Source organism: Athene cunicularia, assembly GCF_003259725.1.
Source record: "Athene cunicularia isolate RWA chromosome 2 unlocalized genomic scaffold, athCun1 chr2_part1, whole genome shotgun sequence".
Classification (NCBI taxonomy): Eukaryota; Metazoa; Chordata; class Aves; order Strigiformes; family Strigidae; genus Athene; species Athene cunicularia.
Genome location: NW_020799095.1, coordinates 98,832,329 through 98,853,904, shown reverse-complemented (window position 1 = coordinate 98,853,904; position 21,576 = coordinate 98,832,329). Strand labels below are relative to the sequence as shown.

The window sequence follows — 21,576 nt, the reverse complement described above, 5'->3', positions numbered from 1 at the left end:
TAAGGGGGACGTTGCGGCGGCCACACGTCTGTCCCCGCCGGCCGGAGGAGGCCGCGGGAGAGGAGGGAGGCCGCGCGGAGAGGTGGGTGGGAGGTCGTCGCTGCCTTCGCAGGGGGCGGCCGGGGCCTGTGGCGGGGCACGGCCTTGGGGAAGAAAGGCCCGGGTGCTGCCCATGAAGGGCGTCTCTCCCGGGTGTTTCCCTGGGGGCCTGCCGGAGTTACCTGACCGGCTCTGGAATTGTACTGCCAGCATCAGGTTAAAAAGGCTCCAGCAGGAACTGGAGGTTATTGGGGAGCTTTCCGCGCGGAAATAGTATTTCTGGCTTGCCCGTGTATGTAAGATTAACGATGAGAAAGAAGCCACTCTGTTTTTCAATCCTGAGTCAACTATTCACACCAATTGAAGCCCTTTAGGACACTGCAAAAAAAGGGGTCTCGTCTTCTTGAAGTCTGAAATTTACAGGGTTTGGTTCTTGGAAACAGTACAGTATCTTTAGATAGAGTAAAGGGTTTTCATCTGAAGCGCTCCTTTTGGTAGGAGACTGCCTCTTACAGTTAGAAACCTGAAGCTTACAATGTGGTGGTCCCATCAGAGCCAAAACTACATATGTTCTATATTTACTTAGCATTTAGTAGGATTTATACCTGAGCGTCAGATCCTCAATTATGTGTTCCTTTTCAGCATTGTCTGCAGAAGTGCAGTTGTAGTTGCATGCTCTACTTAGTTTTTAGTCTTTTGTCTGAATGTGACATGTCTGGTTCATGGAAGGCACTCAAAATTGTCATGCCAGTGCAGTTCATTTGATGTGCTTCATGTTAGTTATAAAGGTAACAGGCTGAGAGTCCCCTGGAAAGGGGTCACGGGAATGATCTGCAGTCCACCGAGTTATCCACGTATCCCAGCATTCATTTTGGCCTCTGACACAGAATGGCAGGAGATGAATTGGTTTCCTGGCTGCTGCTTTCAGATGAGGCAGAAGTGGAGATCAAAGAAATGAATGCATACAACATAATACACATAACTGTGTAGTAAATCCAATACTGGTTTCCTGGAAGGACTGATCATATGACAGGGAAAGACTACAGCTGTTGTGTGAAACTACACTGCAGGTGAAACTGTGTGATCTGCTGGTGATAAGATTGAGCTGATCAGGTTGTTCTTTACAGAAGTGCAGGGAATGTAGTTCCCTGGTACTTAGGGTTGAATTTCAGATCTGACCCTCTGACTGTATTTTTGCAAGTTTGATGCTGATCCACTTGAAGCCCCACAGATTTTATACAGTAACAGAAATCAAGTAGTTAAGGAGGTTTGGTTTTTTTTAATATACTATAAGAAATATAAAAATTAATCTAGAATTCAATATAAAAATTTATTATAGAATTATTACATATGACAAGATAACATTATCAAATCATCTTAGTAATACTTGTGAGAATCTAGAAATCTTGATCTGTTCTGGCATGATGGACCCAGACAGAGAGTACAGAGAATAGCTGAACAGAACTTGCATATGGGTGTTGTGCTGATATTTCAGGTTTGTGTTTTATTTTACGTTTGTCCTTCTTTGCCTGATCTCACTGTTCAGTTAAATAAAAGCTGAAGAAGTATATAAATGTTTACTAGAGAAGAACCTCAATACTAATGGTAGTTTCTGAAAACATTAAATTTAAAGCACATATGATATAAAGTAACAAATTGGAAAATTCTTCATGAAATTTTTGATGAGAATTTCTGTTCAAGGCACTTAAATGAAGCTGTATCAGAGTATTACCTGTTAGAAGTTAAATCCTTTTAACTTCTACATGGACTGAAATGGTCAAGATGAGTTAAGAGATTTGCTGTTGTACAGGAGAGCCTTTAATAGATAGTCTCTTCTTGACTTAAATTATTACCGATGACAGTATAATTAATGGCTTACAATTAGAACAAAAATCAAACTGGTTCTGAAAGCAGCGACTAGCAGTATGTAAATTATTAACTATTAATACTCTGTATTTTGTCTGTAGATAAGACAAATCCGATACTTACATAGAACAGCAGTGTGCAATGCCAGTGGAGGAGCCTTATTTGTGGTAAGTAATTTTCTGCCTGCCTCGGCGTATGCTTTTATAATCTGTCTAAAAGCTTCTGATGAACAGAACTTTGCTATAGAAGCCTGCTGGTGTTTACAAAGAAGAACTTTCAGTAGAACTTTTTATTAGAATTGTGATGGAGTATCAAAAGGTTTTTCACTTTTGGCCTTGTGTTTCTTTCCTTATACAGTGAAAATTTAAAAATGGTGATGTTAGTAGCATTTGTGTGTGATTGCAGATGAAACTTTGCTTAAGCTTTTTTTTTTTTCATTATAAACCAGTTCTTGTTTACTTTTTTTATTGGAGTTAATTGAGTTTCTAATTGTAGCTCATGAAAATTTTTGCAGGTACCGTTTCTTGATTTCTAAAATTTCCTGCAGAATTACACTTAGGTCCAGGTCTAGCCCTGTTTACTAGGAGTTCAAAAGTGCAGTTCTTGTTCATATTATATGTGATACAGGACGTTGCATAATGATTCATAATTGAGGCAATTAGAATCATTGGGTTGGAAGGGACCTCAAATATCATCTAGTTCTAACCCCCTGCCATGGGCAGGGACATCTTCCACCAGACCAGGCTGCTCAAAGCCCCGTCCAACCTGGCCTTGAACACTGCCAGGTAGGGGGCAGCCACAGCTTCTCTGGGCAACCTGTGCCAGTGCCTCACCACCCTCATGCTAAAGAATTTCTTCCTTATCTCTAATCTAAATCTACCCTCTTGTGGTTTAAAGTCATTAACCCTCATCCTATCCATACATTCCCTGATAAAGAGTCCCTCCCTATCTTTCCTGTTGGCCCCCTTTAAATACTGGAAGGCCGCTATAAGGTCTCCCCGGAGCCTTCTCTTCTCCAGACTGAACAACCCCAACTCCCTCAGCCTGTCCCCATAGGGGAGGTGCTCCAGTCCCCTGATCATCTTGGTGACCTCCTCTGGACCCACTCAAGCAGGTCCATGTCCTTACATTGGGGGCCCCAGAGCTGGACACAACACTCCAGGTGGGGTCTCAAGAAACCAGAGTAGAGGGGGAGAATCACCTCCCTTGACGTGCTGGCCACACTGCTCTTGATGCAGTCCAGGATACAGTTGGATTTCTGGGCTGTGAGTGCACATTGCTGGCTTATAGCCAGTTTTCCATCCACTGCTACTCCCAGGTCCTTCTCTGCAGGGCTGCTCTCAATCCATGCATCACCCAGCCTGTATTTGTGCTTGAGATTTCCCTGACCCATGTGCAGGACCTTGCTCTTGGCCTTGTTGAATTTCATGAGGTTTGCACAGGCCCACCTCTCAAGCCTGTCCAGGTCCCTCTGGATGCCATCCCTTCCCTCCAGCTTGTTGACTGCACCACACAGCTTGGTGTCATCAGCAAACCTGCTGAGGTTGCACTCAATCCCACTGTCTATGTCTCCAACAAAGATGTTAAACAGCACTGGTCCCAACACTGACCCCTGAGGAATGCCCCTTGTCACTGCTCTCCACCTGGACATCAAGTCGTTGACTGCAACTCTTTGAGTGTGACCATCCAGCGAATTTGTTATCTAACAAGTGGTCCCATCTGTCAAATCCATGTCTCCAATTTAGAGACAAGGATGTCATGCAGGAAAGTCATATGCTTTGCACAAGTCCAGGTAGATGACAAGGGTTGCTCTTCCCCTCTCCACCAACACTGTAATCCTGTCATAGGAGGCCACCAGATTTGTCAGGCATGATTTGCCATCAGTGAAGCCATGTTGGCTGTCACCAATCACCACCTTATTTTCCAGGATCCACTCTATGATCTTGCTGAGCACAGAGGTGAGACTGACTGGCCAGTAGTTCCCCAGGTCTTCATTCTTTTGCTTTTTAAAAATGAGGGGTTTGTTTCCCCTTTTCCAGTCAGCAGGAACTTCACCAGACTGCCACAACTTAACAAATATGATGGGTAGTGGTTTAGCCATGTCATCTGCCAGTTCCTTCAGGACCTGCAGATGCATCTCATCAGGTCCCGTGGACTTGTGCACCTTCAGGTTCCTTAGATGGTCTCAAACCTGATCTTCTCCTACAGTGGGTGATTCTTCATTCTCCTGGTCCCTGCCTTTGCCTTCCATGACTTGGGCAATATGGCTGGAGTTCTTGCCAGCAAAGATGGAGGTGGAAATGTTGTTGGGTATCCTAGCCTTCTCTGTGGCCGAGGTAACCAGGTCTCCTGTTTCCTTCCAGAGAGGACCTACATTTTCCCTCATCTTCCTTTTATCACTGACACACCTATAGAAGCTTTTCTTGTTGCCCTTGATGTCTCTGGCTTTGGCCTTTGTAACCTGATCTCTGGATGCTCAGACAGTTTCTCTGTCCCTCGCATGCTACCTGTCTTTGCTTCCACCCTCTGTAGGCTTCCTTTTTGCGTTTGAGTTTGTCCAGGAGCTCCTTGTTCATCCATGCAGGCCTCCTGGCGGTCTTACGTGACTTCCTCTTTGTCAGGATTCATCACTCCTGAGCTTGGAGGGGGTGATCCTTGAATATTAACCAGGTTTCTTGGGCCCCTCTTCCCTCCATCTTTATCCCATGCTACTCTGCCAACCAGATCCCTGAAGAGGCCACAGTCTGCTCTCCTGCAGTCCAGGGTAGGGAGTTTGCACTGCACCCTCCTCGCTGCCCTCAGGATCTTGAACTCCATCATTTCATGGTCACTGCAGCCAAGGCTGCCCTTGAGCTTCACACTCCCCACCAGCTCTTCCTTGTTGGTGAACAAGGTCTAGCATAGCCGCTCTCCTCGTTGGCTCCTCTGTCACTTGGAGAACAAAGTTACCATCAGTGTGTTCCAAGAACCTCTTGGATTGCTTATGCCTTGATATGTGTTCTCCCTCCACTTTGTCAGGGCGGCTGAAGTCCCTCATGAGGAGCAGAGCTTAGCAACGTGAAGCTGCTCCTGTCTGTCTATAAAGGGCCTGGTCTGCCTTGTCTTCCTGGTCAGGTGGCCTGTAGCAGACCCCCACTATAACATCTCCTGTCCCTGCCTTCTCTTTAATTAGACTATATCATAATATGTATAAATAGTAATAGTGATTGCAAAAAAGAAAAAGCCCTCAAATTTAAATGTGTAAAGCAGATGTGCTGTCTGTCTACCTCTAAGAGAACCTGAAGCATCTCTGAGAGGTGTATTCTGTCCCATTCTGTTTCATTCAGAGCTTATCTAGTCTGCAGTTTAACAGCTGAATAATTTGGCATTTTCTCAACATTTGGTAGAAATCAGCACTTAACTAGAGAATTGACCACTTTGTTGAAAGCAGGTGCTCAGCATTTTTAGACAGATTTTTGTTGCTGTTGTTGCCTTTCTGCAGCTGTCTCTACAGCTTTTCTCATAAGATGAAGTTAATGGGATTACAGTACATGGTTCGTATACTTCCCCAGAAACCTGAGCGGGCATTGATGGTTTATTGGAATGAGAGCTGATATTCAAGGAATAGCAGAATCGGTGTAGACTGACAACTTAAAAAACTTCACATGTAGTTTGAGGTCGGTAAAGACAGGCAAAAGGTATCTTTGGTACCCTGATGGATGCTGGTGCCTGGCCTATGAAGCTAGGTAGCTTTGTAAATTCTCGAAGCATTTTTCAAGATTTATGTAACTGTTTAAATTATTTGCTGGAGGGAGGAGCTTGAAAGTAGAAGAAAGGGACTATGGGAAGAAGACAGTTGGATGTCATTGTGTGTGTAATTGTTTGTCCTAACTATAACTAAAAATCTTCAGAGCAAATTTCAGATTTTATTTAACACGGCCAATTTCAAGTGAAAACTCATCCTGCTGATTTGAGCTGAAGGCATTATTTTAATGAACACTAGGTGTTTGTATGTAGTCAGGAAATGGGACTCTTTTCCCCCCAGATTTCTTGAAAGGAAAAAATTCAACATTAAAAAAAGGTCTTAGTTTTGTGGAATATTACAAGCAGAGGAAGTGTCAAAAGTTGTTAAAAACTGTTTGTGGAGGACTAGCGGACTTACCTGGGAGTAACTTTAACCTGTTGTGGTGGTCCTCTTTGTATATCAGTTTACATGCGAGTGTCTTGATTTTGTTTTGCAAAGCAAGTTGGTGCTTCTTGTTGCACTTCCTGTATATGAAATCTATGTGTGAGGAGGGGAAATGCATACAGCATACTTCGAACAGCAGGAGACGGGCTAGCAGGGGACCTGGTTGTCATAAAATCTAGTATTAAAAGGCAATGCTGATCTGCACACCTATGCATCACTTTGCAAACTTCTTTTTCATGCAAGTTTTTTTTCCTTGCATGTAAGAGAACAACTACTGAAACTCCTTTTTATTCTAAAACAACCAAGAAGAGAATTTCTGTCAACCATTAAACTCAGTCTGGTGCCACACAGGCAACTAGATCACTTCAGAAGGAGCGCATCAGGTTTAAAATGAGGTAATTGCCTGCAGTAACATAAGAGAGCTGCTCCAAATCTATCATTTCTGATGGCTAGGGAACACCTGATTTCAAATGTACTTTTATTTACAATAGTTACTTTCTGTAAACATGCCCTCTCTCTTTGACTTCTACCTGTCTTCAGCCTCCTTATCAGCCAAAACTTAACTACTTTTGTGGTTTTCAACACATGGACTGAGTTTCCTTAACACATCAACTGCCCTGATATGGGCTTTGTTATAGGACTGCATAGGGGTTCAGTACAGAAGTTTGGAGAATTGCTGTATTACAGTTTTAGTTACTTGTGAAGATGGCCAGTGAAATACTTGGGTCTGACAGCACTTCCACCCTTCTTAATTGGAGAGGTTATATCTTGAGTTCTGCTGGAACAGTATGTAGGGTACTTTCCCTTTGAAGGAGAAGTAATACATTTCTTTTCACTGCTGATTTGATATGGACTCTTAACAGGTTATTGCCCTAAACATCTCCCCTGCATACCACACAGTTCTCTCATTTTGGTTTTACAGTCTTTTGGACAGGTGTTTACCATAGGGCATAGGTCAAGTTTCAGGCCAACTTTCTTGCAGTAAACCTGAAAGCTAAATTATTCTGGTTATTCTATTGTAATTCTTCAGTGCTTTTTAATAATTCTCTGTGTCAAGAAAGACAGATGGTGAGATCACTGAAAAAGAATAATAAAGTGTCCCAGGTTGGTGTAGCAAAACCAATGTGAGATGAGCATTCAGCAGCCATGGTACCTTCCATGGGAGAGTACCGTCATCTGTGGGGACAGTGTGCCTTAGGTAGGTCTTCGCAGTTCAGTGGATCACACTTTAAGTAGGTTAGGCTGAATGCTGCAATACAAACATGATACAGTTAAGCCATGCATGGAACAAAAACATTGTGTAAGACTAGGAAATTGGGAAACATGAGAATTGGAAAAAATGTGTGGATAGAGTTTAACCTTGCTTTTCAACAAATTGCTGTAGTTGGTACAGACGTAATTGTTTGTACTTAGTTTGTGTATGGAGGAAGTCTTAATATATCCATTTCTTCTTAAGAGCATCTCTCATGAGGAACAGCTGAGAGAGCTGGACTGTTAGAGAAGAGAAGGCTGGGGGAGGGAAGATCTTCTCAATGTATGTAAAGACCTGAAGGGAGGGTGCAAAGAGGACAGAGCCAGGATATTTAAAGTGGTGCCTAGTGACAGGACCAGAGGGAACTGGCCTCAGAGATGATCAGGAAATACTTAAAAGTGTGAGGGTGACCAAGCACTGGCATAGATTGTCCAGAGAGTGTTTGAACTCTCCCACCTTGGAAATGTTCAGAAGCCATCTGGATGTGGTCTTGGGCCAGCAGCTCTAGGTGACTGTGCTTGAGTGCTGGGGTTCAGCCCAGATGACTTCCAGAGGTCCCTTCCAACCTCAACCGCTGTATCCTAAAAAAAGGCAGAAATGCACCCATGCCATTTAGGATCAAATCAGCTCCTGCACATCTTGGATAAATGGTGCCTTGTCAGACAAAGGGAAGACTAGGGAACACATTGACAAATTGCTAATAGCTCAGTAGGCCTAGAACTATCTCTGTTAGCTCTCTATGAAAACTATCAAGACTCTCCACAGCACAGAATGAGATGAAAGCCCATTTAGGAAAATGGAAGACAAAAAAAGGTGACATGATCTTATTTAGTGCTCATCTGTGCTGTTACCTTTACAACATATTCTGGGGCCTTGCTGCACAGAACTGACTGTGTGGCAAACTAGCTTCAGATACGTCTTTATTAAATATTCCTCCTCCCATGTAGAGTATTTAAGGATATCAGTTTAGAGATGGCAAACTGGAAAGAACAGCTGTTTTAGACAAAGAAGGAGACTTTAATAAATCAAATATTTGCAAAGAAACTGAGATGAAGTACAATTATAATTGTATCACATAGCTATGGAAGGCAAAATAGCAGCCTGAAATAAAACAGGCGTGCAGATTTGAGAAGGAATAGTTAAGTTATGGAAACACTTATCATGAATCATGGATTTGATTTGTGCAGCTAAGACCTAGAACAGGTCTGTAAGGGGAAAAAAAAAAGTTACACCATGTTTCCTTTCAGTTTTTCCTCTTCGATAACTTCCCATTAAAATTGGTAGAAAACCCTCACCAACACTATGTATGAGGAGTCAAATCCTTTATCTGTAAGGGTCAATCTAAAATAGTGGCAATTGTTCCTAGAAGCAGTTTTATGTTCTCTCGTAGACCACACAATAAGCAAGAAATTCATACGTAATAAAATATTAGTGTGTTCAAAGGAAATTGGTTATCTTTCTGTAATTCCTGTTATTAGGGGAAAGTCATCCTCAGTGGAGAAGTATATATTGACTGTAGTTTTGTATTTGACTTGGAACTGTGGTAGGGGTACATGCTTGCAAATTGACGGTGGCAGTAGTACCGTCTGCTCTGGGATATACTCAGGATAAGCAAAGGGAATCTCTCACTAGACCCAACAGATGTAACTGAAGTTAAGGATTTGGCCTTTCGATATTTCCATACGAATTTCTAAATCAGGAATAATAATGGACCGTACGTATTAAGTTCTGCACTGATGACAGTCTTGCAGTATGTTTCTTCCAATGTTAAGATTTGTCATTAAATCCTTCACTGCTTAATAAGAACGCAGCATGGAAACCGCAAAATCACCTTGCATTACTTGAGAAAATGATGAAACTCAGTGGAATGGGTTTCTTTCTCCTAAATATTTTTTAAAGCTGCTGCTATTATTATTATTATTATTATTATTATTATTATTATTATTATTATTATTATTATTATCTGGTTGTGAATTACCTTTAGCATCAAGCCTCAACTATAGGTTGCATTTTTTTCCCAAGCTTTCCATTTAATTTGAAAACTGTATAAAGTTTGGAATGAAATTGAGCTATGAGTGTTTCAAGGATACCATAATGAGCTGCTTAGAGATAGCTGAAAATTTTGTGCAGGAGGTTTTTCCGGTGGATAAGGTTTTTCATCAGAACAAAGATTTTATTATAGGAAAATGTCATCTTCTTCAAGACCTCCAAATTTGTATTTTCTGAAAATAGAACTAACTTCAGTTTGATGCTTCCTTAGAAGGCCACCTTAAAAATAATATGATAGAATACCTTTCTTTGGAAATATTAATTCAAAATTCTGCTTCCATTCTGATTCAGAATTGTATCTAAAATTAAAGAGTTGAAATCCATTACAAATCAAAAGAATATGTTAAAATGGATTAATAATGTGTGTTTGAATCTGCAAATGTTTTAGTTATGTAGCAAGCTTCTTGATCAATTTTAATGCTTTTATATTTAAAGTGTCATGGGAAAAGAAAAAATGGGCTGTTGTTTTAGTCCCTTGTTGTTTATTAAGGTATTAACTCTTAATCTACCTGTGATGAGTTTGAACATAATTGCCAAACTGTATTAACAGTGTTTAAAAAACATGTATTTTGATAACAGCACCATATTCCTCAAGAAATGTATTTTTAATATGAAATAACAGGATTAAGGTTTTTATCTTATTTTTAAGAGTGATGAAATAATTATTAATATTTTTGGTAGTTTTCCCAGAGATATTTAATCGTTTGAGTACTATGAAATTTTTATCTGGAATATAACGGGTTTATTCAAGCAACTCAACTGTAACTGTCTAATGAGAAGACATTTTACAACAGTAAATCTGTCTTGGATAATTTCCTGACAATTCTATTTTTACACATTTTCTTTTTCTTTTCCTGAAGCACAGAGATAGTCCTGAAAATAATCCAGATACTCCGTTTGAGTTCACACCTGAAAACCAAAAGGTATGTAGACAGAAAAGGTTAAATACACAGGTCTTGTCTTTATATCAGTACTGACACTATTTTCTTCCTCTTTCCCTTTAAAAAGCGAATAGAAGCAATTGTAAACAGCTACCCAGGGGGACACAAGTCTGCAGCTGTCATGGCAGTACTAGATTTGGCCCAAAGACAGCATGGATGGTTGCCCATATCAGCTATGAACAAGGTATTTAGTACTTAATTATCTTTCCAGCATAATTTTACAGGGTTTTTAAAATATCTTACTTGGAATATTAGCATTTACTTACCAAAGCATACTAACATGGGAATTTATATGAGGCACCGAATTATAAGAATTCCTTGAGACTACATTTTAAAAAATCATTGGGAAAACTAAAGCAGAAAACTCAGACCTCATTGTTTATGTAATGTCAGCCTATTGCTAGAAACTACAGACAGGACAAAACAAAAATTACATGAGCTCTGTTTACATAGGCTATTTTCCCAGAACCATCCTGGAAGTAGGAACAGAAACTTGAAAGAGTTTGTTTGCTCCTGAGTTTGGGGAAAGAAAAAAGGTTACGATGGTGGGGTTGTTCTCCTCCCAGAGTGGTGGCACTACGTACACTGCCAGGATTATATTTAATCTCTAGGCCTGTGAAGACTTCTGCAGAGCAGTATTAGTTATAGTATGTGTCATGAATGTTTTGTAAAACCCCACAGCAAGCACCCGGAAGACATCATATTTATTAAAATTGTTTCAAAATAAGCAAGCAACTACACTGCTCTGGAGTGATAGGTTGCATGAAAGTAATAAAATACCAGGAAATAAAAAATGCTGGTTTATATGAGTAAATCTGTTATATTTTGTGTTATAGTCTGTCATGTCATCAGTTAAAGTGAAAAGTTTTAAATTCAGTCAAGATATGCTAAGTGAGTATTGTGAGCATTACAGAAATTACTGAAGGAGTTCAGTACATGTTTAGAGAGGGGCAAATTTTGTCTACTACTACTTCCACAGTGTAGTATAAAGCTTCAAATCTCTATTAATACTGAATGGGAAAAGTATTTTTGTTTATTTAAGTTTTAGATTGATACTATGTTTAAAATGATCTTAAGTTTTTTTTAAATGAACAGATATTTTCCGTGGTTTGTTACCTGCCTGCCCTAGAGACTGGAATGTAAAACAGTTATGCTTTGAAAACAGAGCAAGGGCAGGGTTCCGGGTTAATGAGGTCAAGGATACTCGCACCACAACTGGCTTGGTGGAGATCGTGCTTCACTCCCTATTTACTGGCTGTGATGCCAATCTGCAGACGTAGCTGTGGCATTTCTGAGGCCGGCTCTGGTGTGTCACGGAACCTGAGACAGACCTGCTGTATCTGAGTTAGATGAGTGTAGTACCAGCCTATAATTCTCCTACCAAAAGGCTTATGGTGGGTTAGTGTGGGCAGATGTCTACAAGTTCCTTTGTTCATTCAGCAGAAGTGCAGTAGGAGCTGGAGCTGACAGTGAAAGCTGGAACCCAGCTGACTCCTTGCAGCTGCTTGTGTATGATGCTGGATGCTGGAGGGGAATTGACTTGAGCTCCTCGCTGTGCTCATCCATGGCTTAGTGGAGTGTGTGCTCGAGCAAGGTGACTCCAATCGGAGTAACTCAAGTGCCTTCTTTTGGGATTTGAATACAGCTGTGCTTCGATACCCATCCCCTCTCTCTTACTGACTGTTACTACAGACAGAGGACAGGTGACTTCATTGAAATGGTTTGTTAAATGCCTTTACTGATGCCCTGTGAGAATTAAATACATGTCTGTTTTCCCCTTGTTACAGGTTGCTGAAATTTTAGAAATGCCTCCCATGAGAGTGTATGAAGTAGCAACCTTTTATACAATGTATAATCGCAAACCTGTTGGGAAATACCATATTCAGGTCTGCACTACCACGCCTTGCATGCTGCGAGACTCTGATAGTATTTTAGAAGCCATTAAGAAGAAACTTGGTATGACAACAACTTGTACTTTTTCTAATTTTTTTTACCTTAGTTTAATGATACTGAAGTAAACTTTTTTTCTATGGTGGGGACAGAGCAATAGTATTTAAAATACAGAGTGTAATCATTAGAGAATAGGTACAAGAGATTTCAAATTTCAGATTTGGCTTTTAATATTTATTTTTAAAGATTTCAGTACAGTAGACCAGAGAAGGCTGTTATCTGGAATGCCACTTAGTGGTCTTAAAGTGGTTTTAAAGACTATGTGCCAGGAAATGCATTATTCTAATATGACCCTCATACTGAGAAAGTAAGACCTATCCCATATATAGGAGAGGACTCTTTTTGGCACTTTTTTATATGCAAAAGATTTTTAAGGTATATGCTATATGAAAGTTGTTTATGAGGGTGTTTTTTGCTCAAGTAAGGTGATAGAGTTACAGAATGGTTTGGGTTAGAAGGGACCTTAAAGATCACCTAGTTCCAATCCCCTGTCATGGGCAGGGACACCTTCCACCAGATGAGGCTGCTCAAAGCCCCATCCAACCTGGCCTTGAACACTGCCAGGGAGGGGGCAGCCACAGCTTATCTCTAATCTAAATCTACCTTCTCGCAGTTTAATACCATGACCGCTCATCCTATCACAGCACTCCCTGATAAAGAGTCCCTCCCCATTTTTCCTGTCAGCCCTCTTTAAGTAATGGAAGGTCCCTGTAAGGTCTCCCCAGAGCCTTCTCTTCTCCAGGCTGAACAACCCCAACTCCCTCAGCCTGTCCCCATAGGGGAGGTGCTCCAGTCCCCTGATCATCTTGGTGACCTCCTCTGGACCCACTCAAGCAGGTCCATGTCCTTACGTTGGGGACCCCAGAGCTGGACACAACACTCCAGATGGGGTCTCATAAGAGCAGAGTAGAGGGGGAGAATCACCTCCCTTGACGTGCTGGCCACACTGCTCTTGATGCAGTCCAGGATACAGCTGGCTTTCTGGGCTGTGAGTGCACATTGCTGGCTTATAGTCAGTTTTCCATCCACTGCTACTCCCAGGTCCTTCTCTGCAGGGCTGCTCTCAATCCACTCATCACCCAGCCTCTATCTGTGTTTGGAATTGCCCTGACCCATGTGCAGGACCTTGCACTTGGCCTTGTTGAACTGAGTTTTGCACAGGTCCCTGGATGGCAAACATGATGTTAACATAACTTAGGAATTCTCCATGCAAAAAGTCAATTGAGGGTGCTGCATCATAGGAGATGTAAGGAGAACTCACAGGTTTGGGGGGGGGCTTGGTGGGATTTCTTTTTCCCCTCCTTGTTGTGTAGTTATGGGCAGAAGAGGGGATAAGATAGCAGCTAGCAACTCTTTCCCTTCTTTGAAGTTGCAAGCCATGCTAACATTTCTGAAGAACTACTGTGATAAGAGCTGCAGAATAGCAGCTCTTTCATATATTCTGTTGTCTGGAAACGGCATATTTAGATGAAATTTATCTTATTTTGTTACTGCAAAGATAGCTTAATTTTAACTGAAACTCTTAAGCTTGAGAAATCAAAGCATTAAGGATGATTATGTAGCTCTTACTGAAACACAGGCCTTACTTAAGACTTTTACTAGTTTTTTTTTCCCCCGCTTCTAATAACTGTGGAGGAAAACTGCTTTTCAGCATTCTTCCTTCCATGGAGAATTTTGTTGAGATCAGACTCTGAGATGTTATTTTGGCTTACCTGCCCTCTGGGGAAGGTCCGTATCTGTATCACTAGAAGAGTAACGTGCCATGGAAGCTAAGTGTGTGGACAGAGTTGTTCAGGAAATAAGCCTTTGTGTATAAACTCGGAAATTGGTTATGAATCTGTAGCTAACAATGCCTAGATCTTGGTTAATTTGGGAATTTCTATTAACACATTTCATATCAGCACATGAAAAGCTTTGTTTTCCCTATTTTTCCATTCTGTTGTATTGATTGCTAAAAATGTTCCTGAGTAGAGCTGTACTGTTCCTTATATTTGTCATTTCTTGGTTATTCTTCAGTAAATCATACCTGTAAACCTGTAAGTGAGGTCTCAAAAATATATCTGAAAACTGACTTCACAGTTTATTAGAATTTTTTGTTTAATGGAAACATGTTGGACTCATTTAAGAGGATTTAACTATGCAAATGTTTTTTAAGGTCAAAATACAAGTACTGAGAAGGCTGTGGGGTACTTAAGATTCATACTTTATTAATCTTGTTCAGTAACCATTGCTGAACCTAATATTCTTTGTTGGTTTAGGTATAAAAGTTGGGGAAACAACACCTGATAAACTCTTCACACTCATAGAAGTGGAATGTTTAGGAGCTTGTGTAAATGCACCGATGGTACAAATAAATGACAATTATTATGTAAGTGTTACATTCCCTTTTAAAAGATTAAACTTATTTGCTGGGTTACCTGTATTTTCACTTGTTTCAGATTCTGAAGTTTTGGTCAGTTATTTCAAATTCCTATTGGCAGGGACAGCATAAGCTGTCCTAGAACACCTTTCAGTTTCTTGGCCTCTTCCTAGGAATGCTTCATCTGTCTCGCAGTGTATCGGTTCTTTCAGTTACTGTCGATTTATACAAATGGGGTGATGCGTTTTTGCAATAGTGGTCTGCCCATAAATCTTGGATTTTTAAATAGGTATTTGGTAAGCTTTTAAAAGCACTTTAAAGCAGTCTGTTGGAAAGGACAGACTGGTCTAACACTGTTTTTTAGACTTCCGGATTATGGCTCACTTGGATGCATTCAGACCAAAGGAATTAATGTATTGACAGAATCCACCTTTTTTAAAAAACTTATTTTTAAAATACTTCGCTATCACAGTCTGATTAATTTTTTGAGAATTGATCTCTTGAACTGTACCCACAATTTTTCTTGTCACGGCTATAGCGGGTGGGCAGAGATCCAGCGCACTAATACACCAAGGAAGCTGAAAACACCAAGCCATGGTAGAGATGACCTGACTGAACATTTAGTTTTAACATAACTTCTGCAACTATATGTGAAACAAAAATTTTAACATTGAAATGACAGTAGACTTTTTAATTTTCCTAATTCTTTAAACCAGTGTGTGTGTTAATGGATAGGATCAGTATTACCTATGCTAGGATCATGCTTAAGAGAGGCATTAATCTGATGAATTTTGAATGCTGCAATTAGCACAATTGCTGACACACTTTCTGTTTTGTTAATGATTTTTTTTTTTTTTTTAACAGGAAGATCTGACACCCAAAGATATCGAAGACATAATTGATGAGCTAAAGGCTGGCAAAGTTCCCAAACCTGGCCCAAGGTATGCTGTATTTGTGTAAAATTGGCCAACTATTTGAAGGATGATGCTACTGAGAAAGAAAATTCCTGTTCAGAGATTTGAGTTCACAACCTAAAGCTGAAAAGCATTAATTTACTGAACAATATGGCATGCATTCAGTGCCTTTCTATATATTCATGTAGAACTAGAAAGAACTAAGAGAATTTTCTTGTTCTTGATGACTGCTTAGAGGAGCATGAAATGTGAAAACATCAATTCTGATTTGTGTTAGTACTAGGTGGATGACAGCACCTGCTGGATTTTTTTTTTCTTTGTCTAGATCATGTAAATCAACAAACACCTGTTGGTTGTTTGGGTTTTTTTTAATTTCTGACAATACCTGGAAATATTGCAAGTTTGTTAAAGATTTGAAAAGTTCAGAAATAACCCTGTTATTTCCCCTTGTTCTTTGTTAGTCCAACTACACGTTTGTGTGAATGGAGGAATTAATTTGACTTTGGTGCGCTACCTATTCCTACTGTTTCTAGAATGATTTTTTTTTTTAATACAAGAACAATAATCTTAAAATAGTTATGGTTTCCAAACACAGGGAAACATCTTTAGCAAAAACATTACTGATACAATTGCATACTGCTTTTGGTATTACTGAGATAGTATCACTTTTGTCTGGCCAACCTACAAATAATTAAAAAAGAAAACTAGTGGTCCTGTCTTGCATTTCAGTTATGAAAGTATTTGTCACTACTTGAATTTGGAATCCTTCTGATGGAAGAGCAGCATCACACACTTCTGAAGGATGAATAGAAAGAAAAAAATGGCTTCAGCCTTAAGTCAGATTCTGAACTATTTTCTATCCAGTGATTAAACAGTATGTGAGGTTATAACAATACCAGCAATGAATCAAACTGCTTTCATTTTTCAGGAGTGGACGTTTTTCTTGTGAGCCAGCTGGTGGCCTTACTTCTCTGACTGAACCACCCAAAGGACCAGGTTTTGGAGTTCGAGCTGACCTCTAAGGATTTTTGTAATATAGATGAACTGTTTGAAAATAAAGTAAATTTAATCTCAATAAAACGATGTACATTGTAATACTTTTGTAAAAGATGAAGAAGGCAGCAGCAATTAGAATATCTAACTTAACTTTTAACTACTGCAAAACATAATCATAATTCTAAATTATAAAAAAAGTGGTTCTGTAAAGTGGCTCACTGAAAGAGTCTGCTTATGATCCCTGTGAGGTTTAAGTTGCATCTTTTATTCTGTCATTGAAAATTCTTTCTTCTAAGGATCTTTGAAGCAACAAAACTGACTAAATTACAAGTCTGGCACATGCACAAGGAAACAGACTGAAAGGAAATTCTCTGACAAAACTTCACTGTATGTTACTTCCAATTTCAATTTTAAAACAGAAAACCAGGATAGGTGATGCAAGCTATGTTGTGTAAAAAAAATCTGGTAGATTCAGTAAGAAGTGGTTTTTCATGAGTCTAACTCTTCTTACTACCATTCAGTGCCCAGGAAAAATGTGAAAATTATGTTTTTATCATGTTACAAAAAAACCCACCAAATAGCAGTAGTACTCTAATAAAAGAATGAACAGCAACAAGAGACCACTTCGTGTAGGAATTTATTAAACACAGCCAAGGTATGCAGTTGCAGGAAGTCAGAATATGCCAAAACAGTTTAATACATGGCTGTGTGTAATATATGAAACTAGTTACTTGTTTCACAGAACCTTCTTTGACCTTACTGCTGTGTATCAGCTACTTTTAAGACTGAATCTGTATGAAATTGAGGTATTTCTCCCGATAGAAAGTTGAAGATATTTTTTTAAAAAACTGAATGCATATTGACACTTAATACATCTGCTTGTAAAATCTGGCAAATGCTATATATATGCACATATATATATATATATATATATATATATATATATATATATACACACACACACACATTTCAGCGTAAATTAGGAAATGTGATCATGTCAGTCACCTGAAACCAATACCGTGCCTCTTTAAAATATGCTGTGGAACGTACATTCTTATTACAATATGTGACAGATGGAGCTTAACTATTATTTATATTCTATACTGTATTTAGTTTGTTTTGATATTCTGATTAACAGTGCTTCCCTATTCTCCCTCTTCTGAGTCAAATTTTGTATCTACAGATTTCCCTCCATAATGGTTATCTCATATAGTCTGTTCATGTCCCACCTTTATTTCCATAGGCTCTATGAAGTTCCTTGATGTATTTATTTTTTAACAAGTACTGTTACTGTTGGTAGTTCTGACAGCAAAATATGTATGTATATCATTAGTATGTAAAACTTGCTATCCCTTCTGCATTACTAAATTTATAAAATGAAATCACTGAATTGGATATAAATGGAAGAGTAAATTTGATAAATAAAAGTCATGGGTGAAGCAGTCACCCAATAAGCCTGACAAAAAATGTTGTGTAGAAGTGGTATATAACATTGTGCATATGAGAAAATAGTCTGTAGATTGAAATCTTACCTGTGATTTAAAGTTGCTGAATGCTCTTCTGAAAGGTCACTCCAGCGTTTGCAATAGCCACACGCCTTGTTGCAGGGCAGGCATCTGGCACCGTGTGACACTTCTCTGGAGACATATCATGAGCTAGACAGCATGTTATATTTTGATGCAGACAGACTCATTTTGGTAGACCAGTCTGTAACTAAGCTGTTTGCTCAACTTTAACAACAGAGCTGTATTCTCATTCATACAGGATTACCTTATTCTAACCTAGTATGAAAGCAGGCAACTGTTTTTAAGTTTTAAAGTATACGTTGAATATAAATGAGGATTTTGCAGGCATTATGGAACTATTATGTACTGCAATTATTCATGGGTTTGTATGTAACTGAAACCGAGGGGACTGCATAATTGTGTTGAAGGGAAATAGTTTTAGACCTGCCAGGTTTGAAACTTTAAAGTATACAAAAAGAAAGCTCTAGAATGCCAGACTCCTCCCATTTGTTGCCTTGTCCCAGTTTCTTCCCCTATTCACTCCATCTGTACATGAAAATCTTGATGTCTCATGAGCAGAACACGGACCTCAACAGTTTCCCATTTGTTGGAGATCATGTTAACAATGTTCCACAGATGAGTATGTCAGTCATTTTGATGCAACATGTAACAGTCTGCCAATTACTTGACTAGAGAAGGGTAATTTACATTATCCTTATTGCGTGGTACAAATCTGGTACACCACTGCTTAAAATCAAACTGAATATTGTAAGGCAGCCCTAGGACTGAAATATTTGAGGAGAAATAATCAAATAACCATTACTCTTCTCTCTCACCCACTTCATTAATCAATTAGATGAGGATTTGTGGTCCTGGTTTCTCATAAAAAAGGTCTGGCAATCATTATATTAAGAAATTATTTAAGAAAAAAATTCACATTGTGTGTTATTTCAGTTTTTGTTGAAATCTGAACATTTCAAACTTCAAACAACCAAAAATACAGATTCTGTAGTATCTGTTACATGTAGTTGTTTACTATATACAAAATTTTCAGTGATAATTTATGCAAGACTGTGATGAGGACTAACAGGGTGATTATGGAAGAGTTCCAGAATAGTGTAAGAATTAATATATCAATTTCTCTTTTGTGTTCTTGAATAGCTGCAGATAATACCCTGTGCTTGCTTTTACTAGTAGCATTGAATATTTAAGGTTAACAAATATTAACAGGACATAATTTCCATTATTCTCAATCCTCAGTAGAAGAGTGTTACTAATAGTAATTCTGGGCAGCTGACACTAACCTGTCAAATAACAGCAAAATAATAACAATTCTGCATTTTCAATCTACCTGTTAATATCATGGGCTGTAAGATTACTGTCTGGTGAGTTAAATGAAAAAATGAGTGAATTTCAGCAACAGTCAACACATTCCTTGAACTGGTAACACAGCATTAACAGAACCAATTCTGTGGGTTTGGTCTTGTTTCTCTCTCTTCTTGAACAAGGGAAAAATTAAAGAATTCTCGTGCTATATAATTCTCTAAGAGTGAAAGAAAAAAAGGAAAAGAAAGCCCTTTAACTGGGGAGGAGAAAAAAGACTACCTAGAGAAGATTTTATGAAAAAGAGGTAGGGTCTTGGGAAAGGAAATAAGATGTAGAACATAGAAGCAGGAGACACACCAAGAATCCATGGAACTGAGAGAGTGCGTGGTGGTTCTTCCTTCCTTTGGTAAAGATGGAAGAAATTTTGGAGTAATAGGAAATTCCACTAGATACTCAATGATGTGTTTCAGTGTTGGATAACAGAAAGGATTTTCCTCTGCACACCGCCAGAAAAACTTATCTGGAATGATGTTCTGTCATTCAATAGGAAGAAGCAATGAAACTCCACTCCACCTGTGCAGTACCTGAGCTGGGCTCATGGGCTGACCTGCCCCTTACCCACCAGAGGCCAGCGTGTGTGCTTTCACCAGTGTCACGTTTTGCAATTTCTTAAAAGTTCTTAAATTTTTGTCCAGCAGTCTGAGACTTTCAGTCATTTGATTATTAGACTGAATTCAGCAATGACATGGTTCAGCCAGACACTATGTGTGTTTGTCTTAAGACCCGTAGTTCACACAGCTGGTAACAGGAGGTGTTTCACAATGGAGGGCAGATCAAGGGGTTGCCAACACCGCAGCTACAAAGGCATTTTGCAGCTGTGCTACATGTAGAAGCAGGGGGCTTCTGGAGACAAGAAACTAATGTAGGAGTAGCAGTGAGCAACTAACTGACCAATTTGACTGTTAGTCCAAACAGTTCTTATAAAAGGCCTTAAGATTTTTTAGTTACTAATAGATACTATTATCAAATCTTTAACATCTGCTGCAGAAAGTGTTGCTCAGGAGACTCCTCTGTTCTCTCGGGTGCTGGCTGTGAACACCTACCAACACACACTTAAGTCCCAGAATTGCATGCCACTCGGGTGGGTGCACGAGGACCAGAATGCTGTACGACATCACTGCACTACACCTAGCCTGTCATGTTCTAAAGAGTATCATCAGTATCTTCCTGATGTAGTACTGCGAGAATAAAGAAATATTCTGCCTTGGGAAACAGTTCTTACTCCACTTAGGCTGGCAGTCTGCAGCCTGCCTACTCTTGCCACCTTGAATGATGGGCTCAATCAACCTGACATGGAAGAATGCGAAGTGACTGCACCTCCCTTTGTAGGTGGTCACGGGTGTTGGCATACCTGCTCCTGGTCAGCTGACAGCACTCGCCGTATGCCAACAGAATCACATGAAAGTGAAGTTGTTGCTTTACAACACAAATGATCTGTACTAGCGTTTATACGGTAAAATTTTGAAAGCAAGTGAGAGAAGTTTGCCTGAACATTAGCTGTCATGCAGCATGGGAGTATTTCGATGCCATTCTCTACCCATGCCGGAACACGATGGCTGGTGATCAGAATATAGGGGAAGTCCACACAGTTAGATGGCCTTAATCAAAGTAATATTTTATTTGACTTGCACAGTAAATATTAAGGAATTCTTGCTTTCTACACAGCAACAGATGAAAGCAATCCAGTAGCAGGCTGAGCATGGCAATTAAAACTACATCGAATGGAAGGGCTTTGTTTAGCTGCCTTCTCAAAATACTGCACCTGACAGCCCACCTATCCTGAGCATGTTCCAGAGGCAATCTGGCAAGTATTATTTGAGAACGCACGAGAACAGAACCATGCAGATTCTTTTAAGTCTTACCACATATTACAGTTTTAATAAGCAGATGCAAAATCTTTCACAAGCACTGATGAACAACCTGCTTTTTAAGGCTGCAACTAGGACTAACATCAGTCTACTTCTGTAACCTCTCTTGATTCACTAGTATGTCATCTGTCAAGGAACACACCAAAAAATAACGGGGTTGTTTTTGTTTTGAAACCTGGAAGGAGGCCCAAGCGTCAAACGGCAGACTGCGCCCGCCCGCGGGGCAGGGGCCGCACGCCCACCGCATGGGGCCCCGCAGCTCCTTGCCCGCACCCTCCGAGAT

The 21,576-nt window shown here is 39.8% G+C and overlaps 1 protein-coding gene across 1 annotated transcript in view; it reads left to right on the top strand.

Moving 5' to 3' along the window:
• The window catches only part of NDUFV2 (NADH:ubiquinone oxidoreductase core subunit V2), a 17,463-nt gene extending 845 nt beyond the window's left edge, over positions 1 to 16,618 (top strand). Inside the window, exons 2-9 of the mRNA XM_026841433.1 lie at positions 5 to 82; positions 2,007 to 2,072; positions 10,235 to 10,297; positions 10,383 to 10,499; positions 12,103 to 12,271; positions 14,524 to 14,633; positions 15,489 to 15,565; positions 16,467 to 16,618. Of these exons, the coding sequence (XP_026697234.1) occupies positions 5 to 82; positions 2,007 to 2,072; positions 10,235 to 10,297; positions 10,383 to 10,499; positions 12,103 to 12,271; positions 14,524 to 14,633; positions 15,489 to 15,565; positions 16,467 to 16,560 (774 nt within the window). The 3' untranslated portion in view covers positions 16,561 to 16,618. The remainder of the gene's footprint in view (positions 1 to 4; positions 83 to 2,006; positions 2,073 to 10,234; positions 10,298 to 10,382; positions 10,500 to 12,102; positions 12,272 to 14,523; positions 14,634 to 15,488; positions 15,566 to 16,466) is intronic.
• The last annotated feature ends 4,958 nt before the right edge of the window (positions 16,619 to 21,576 follow it).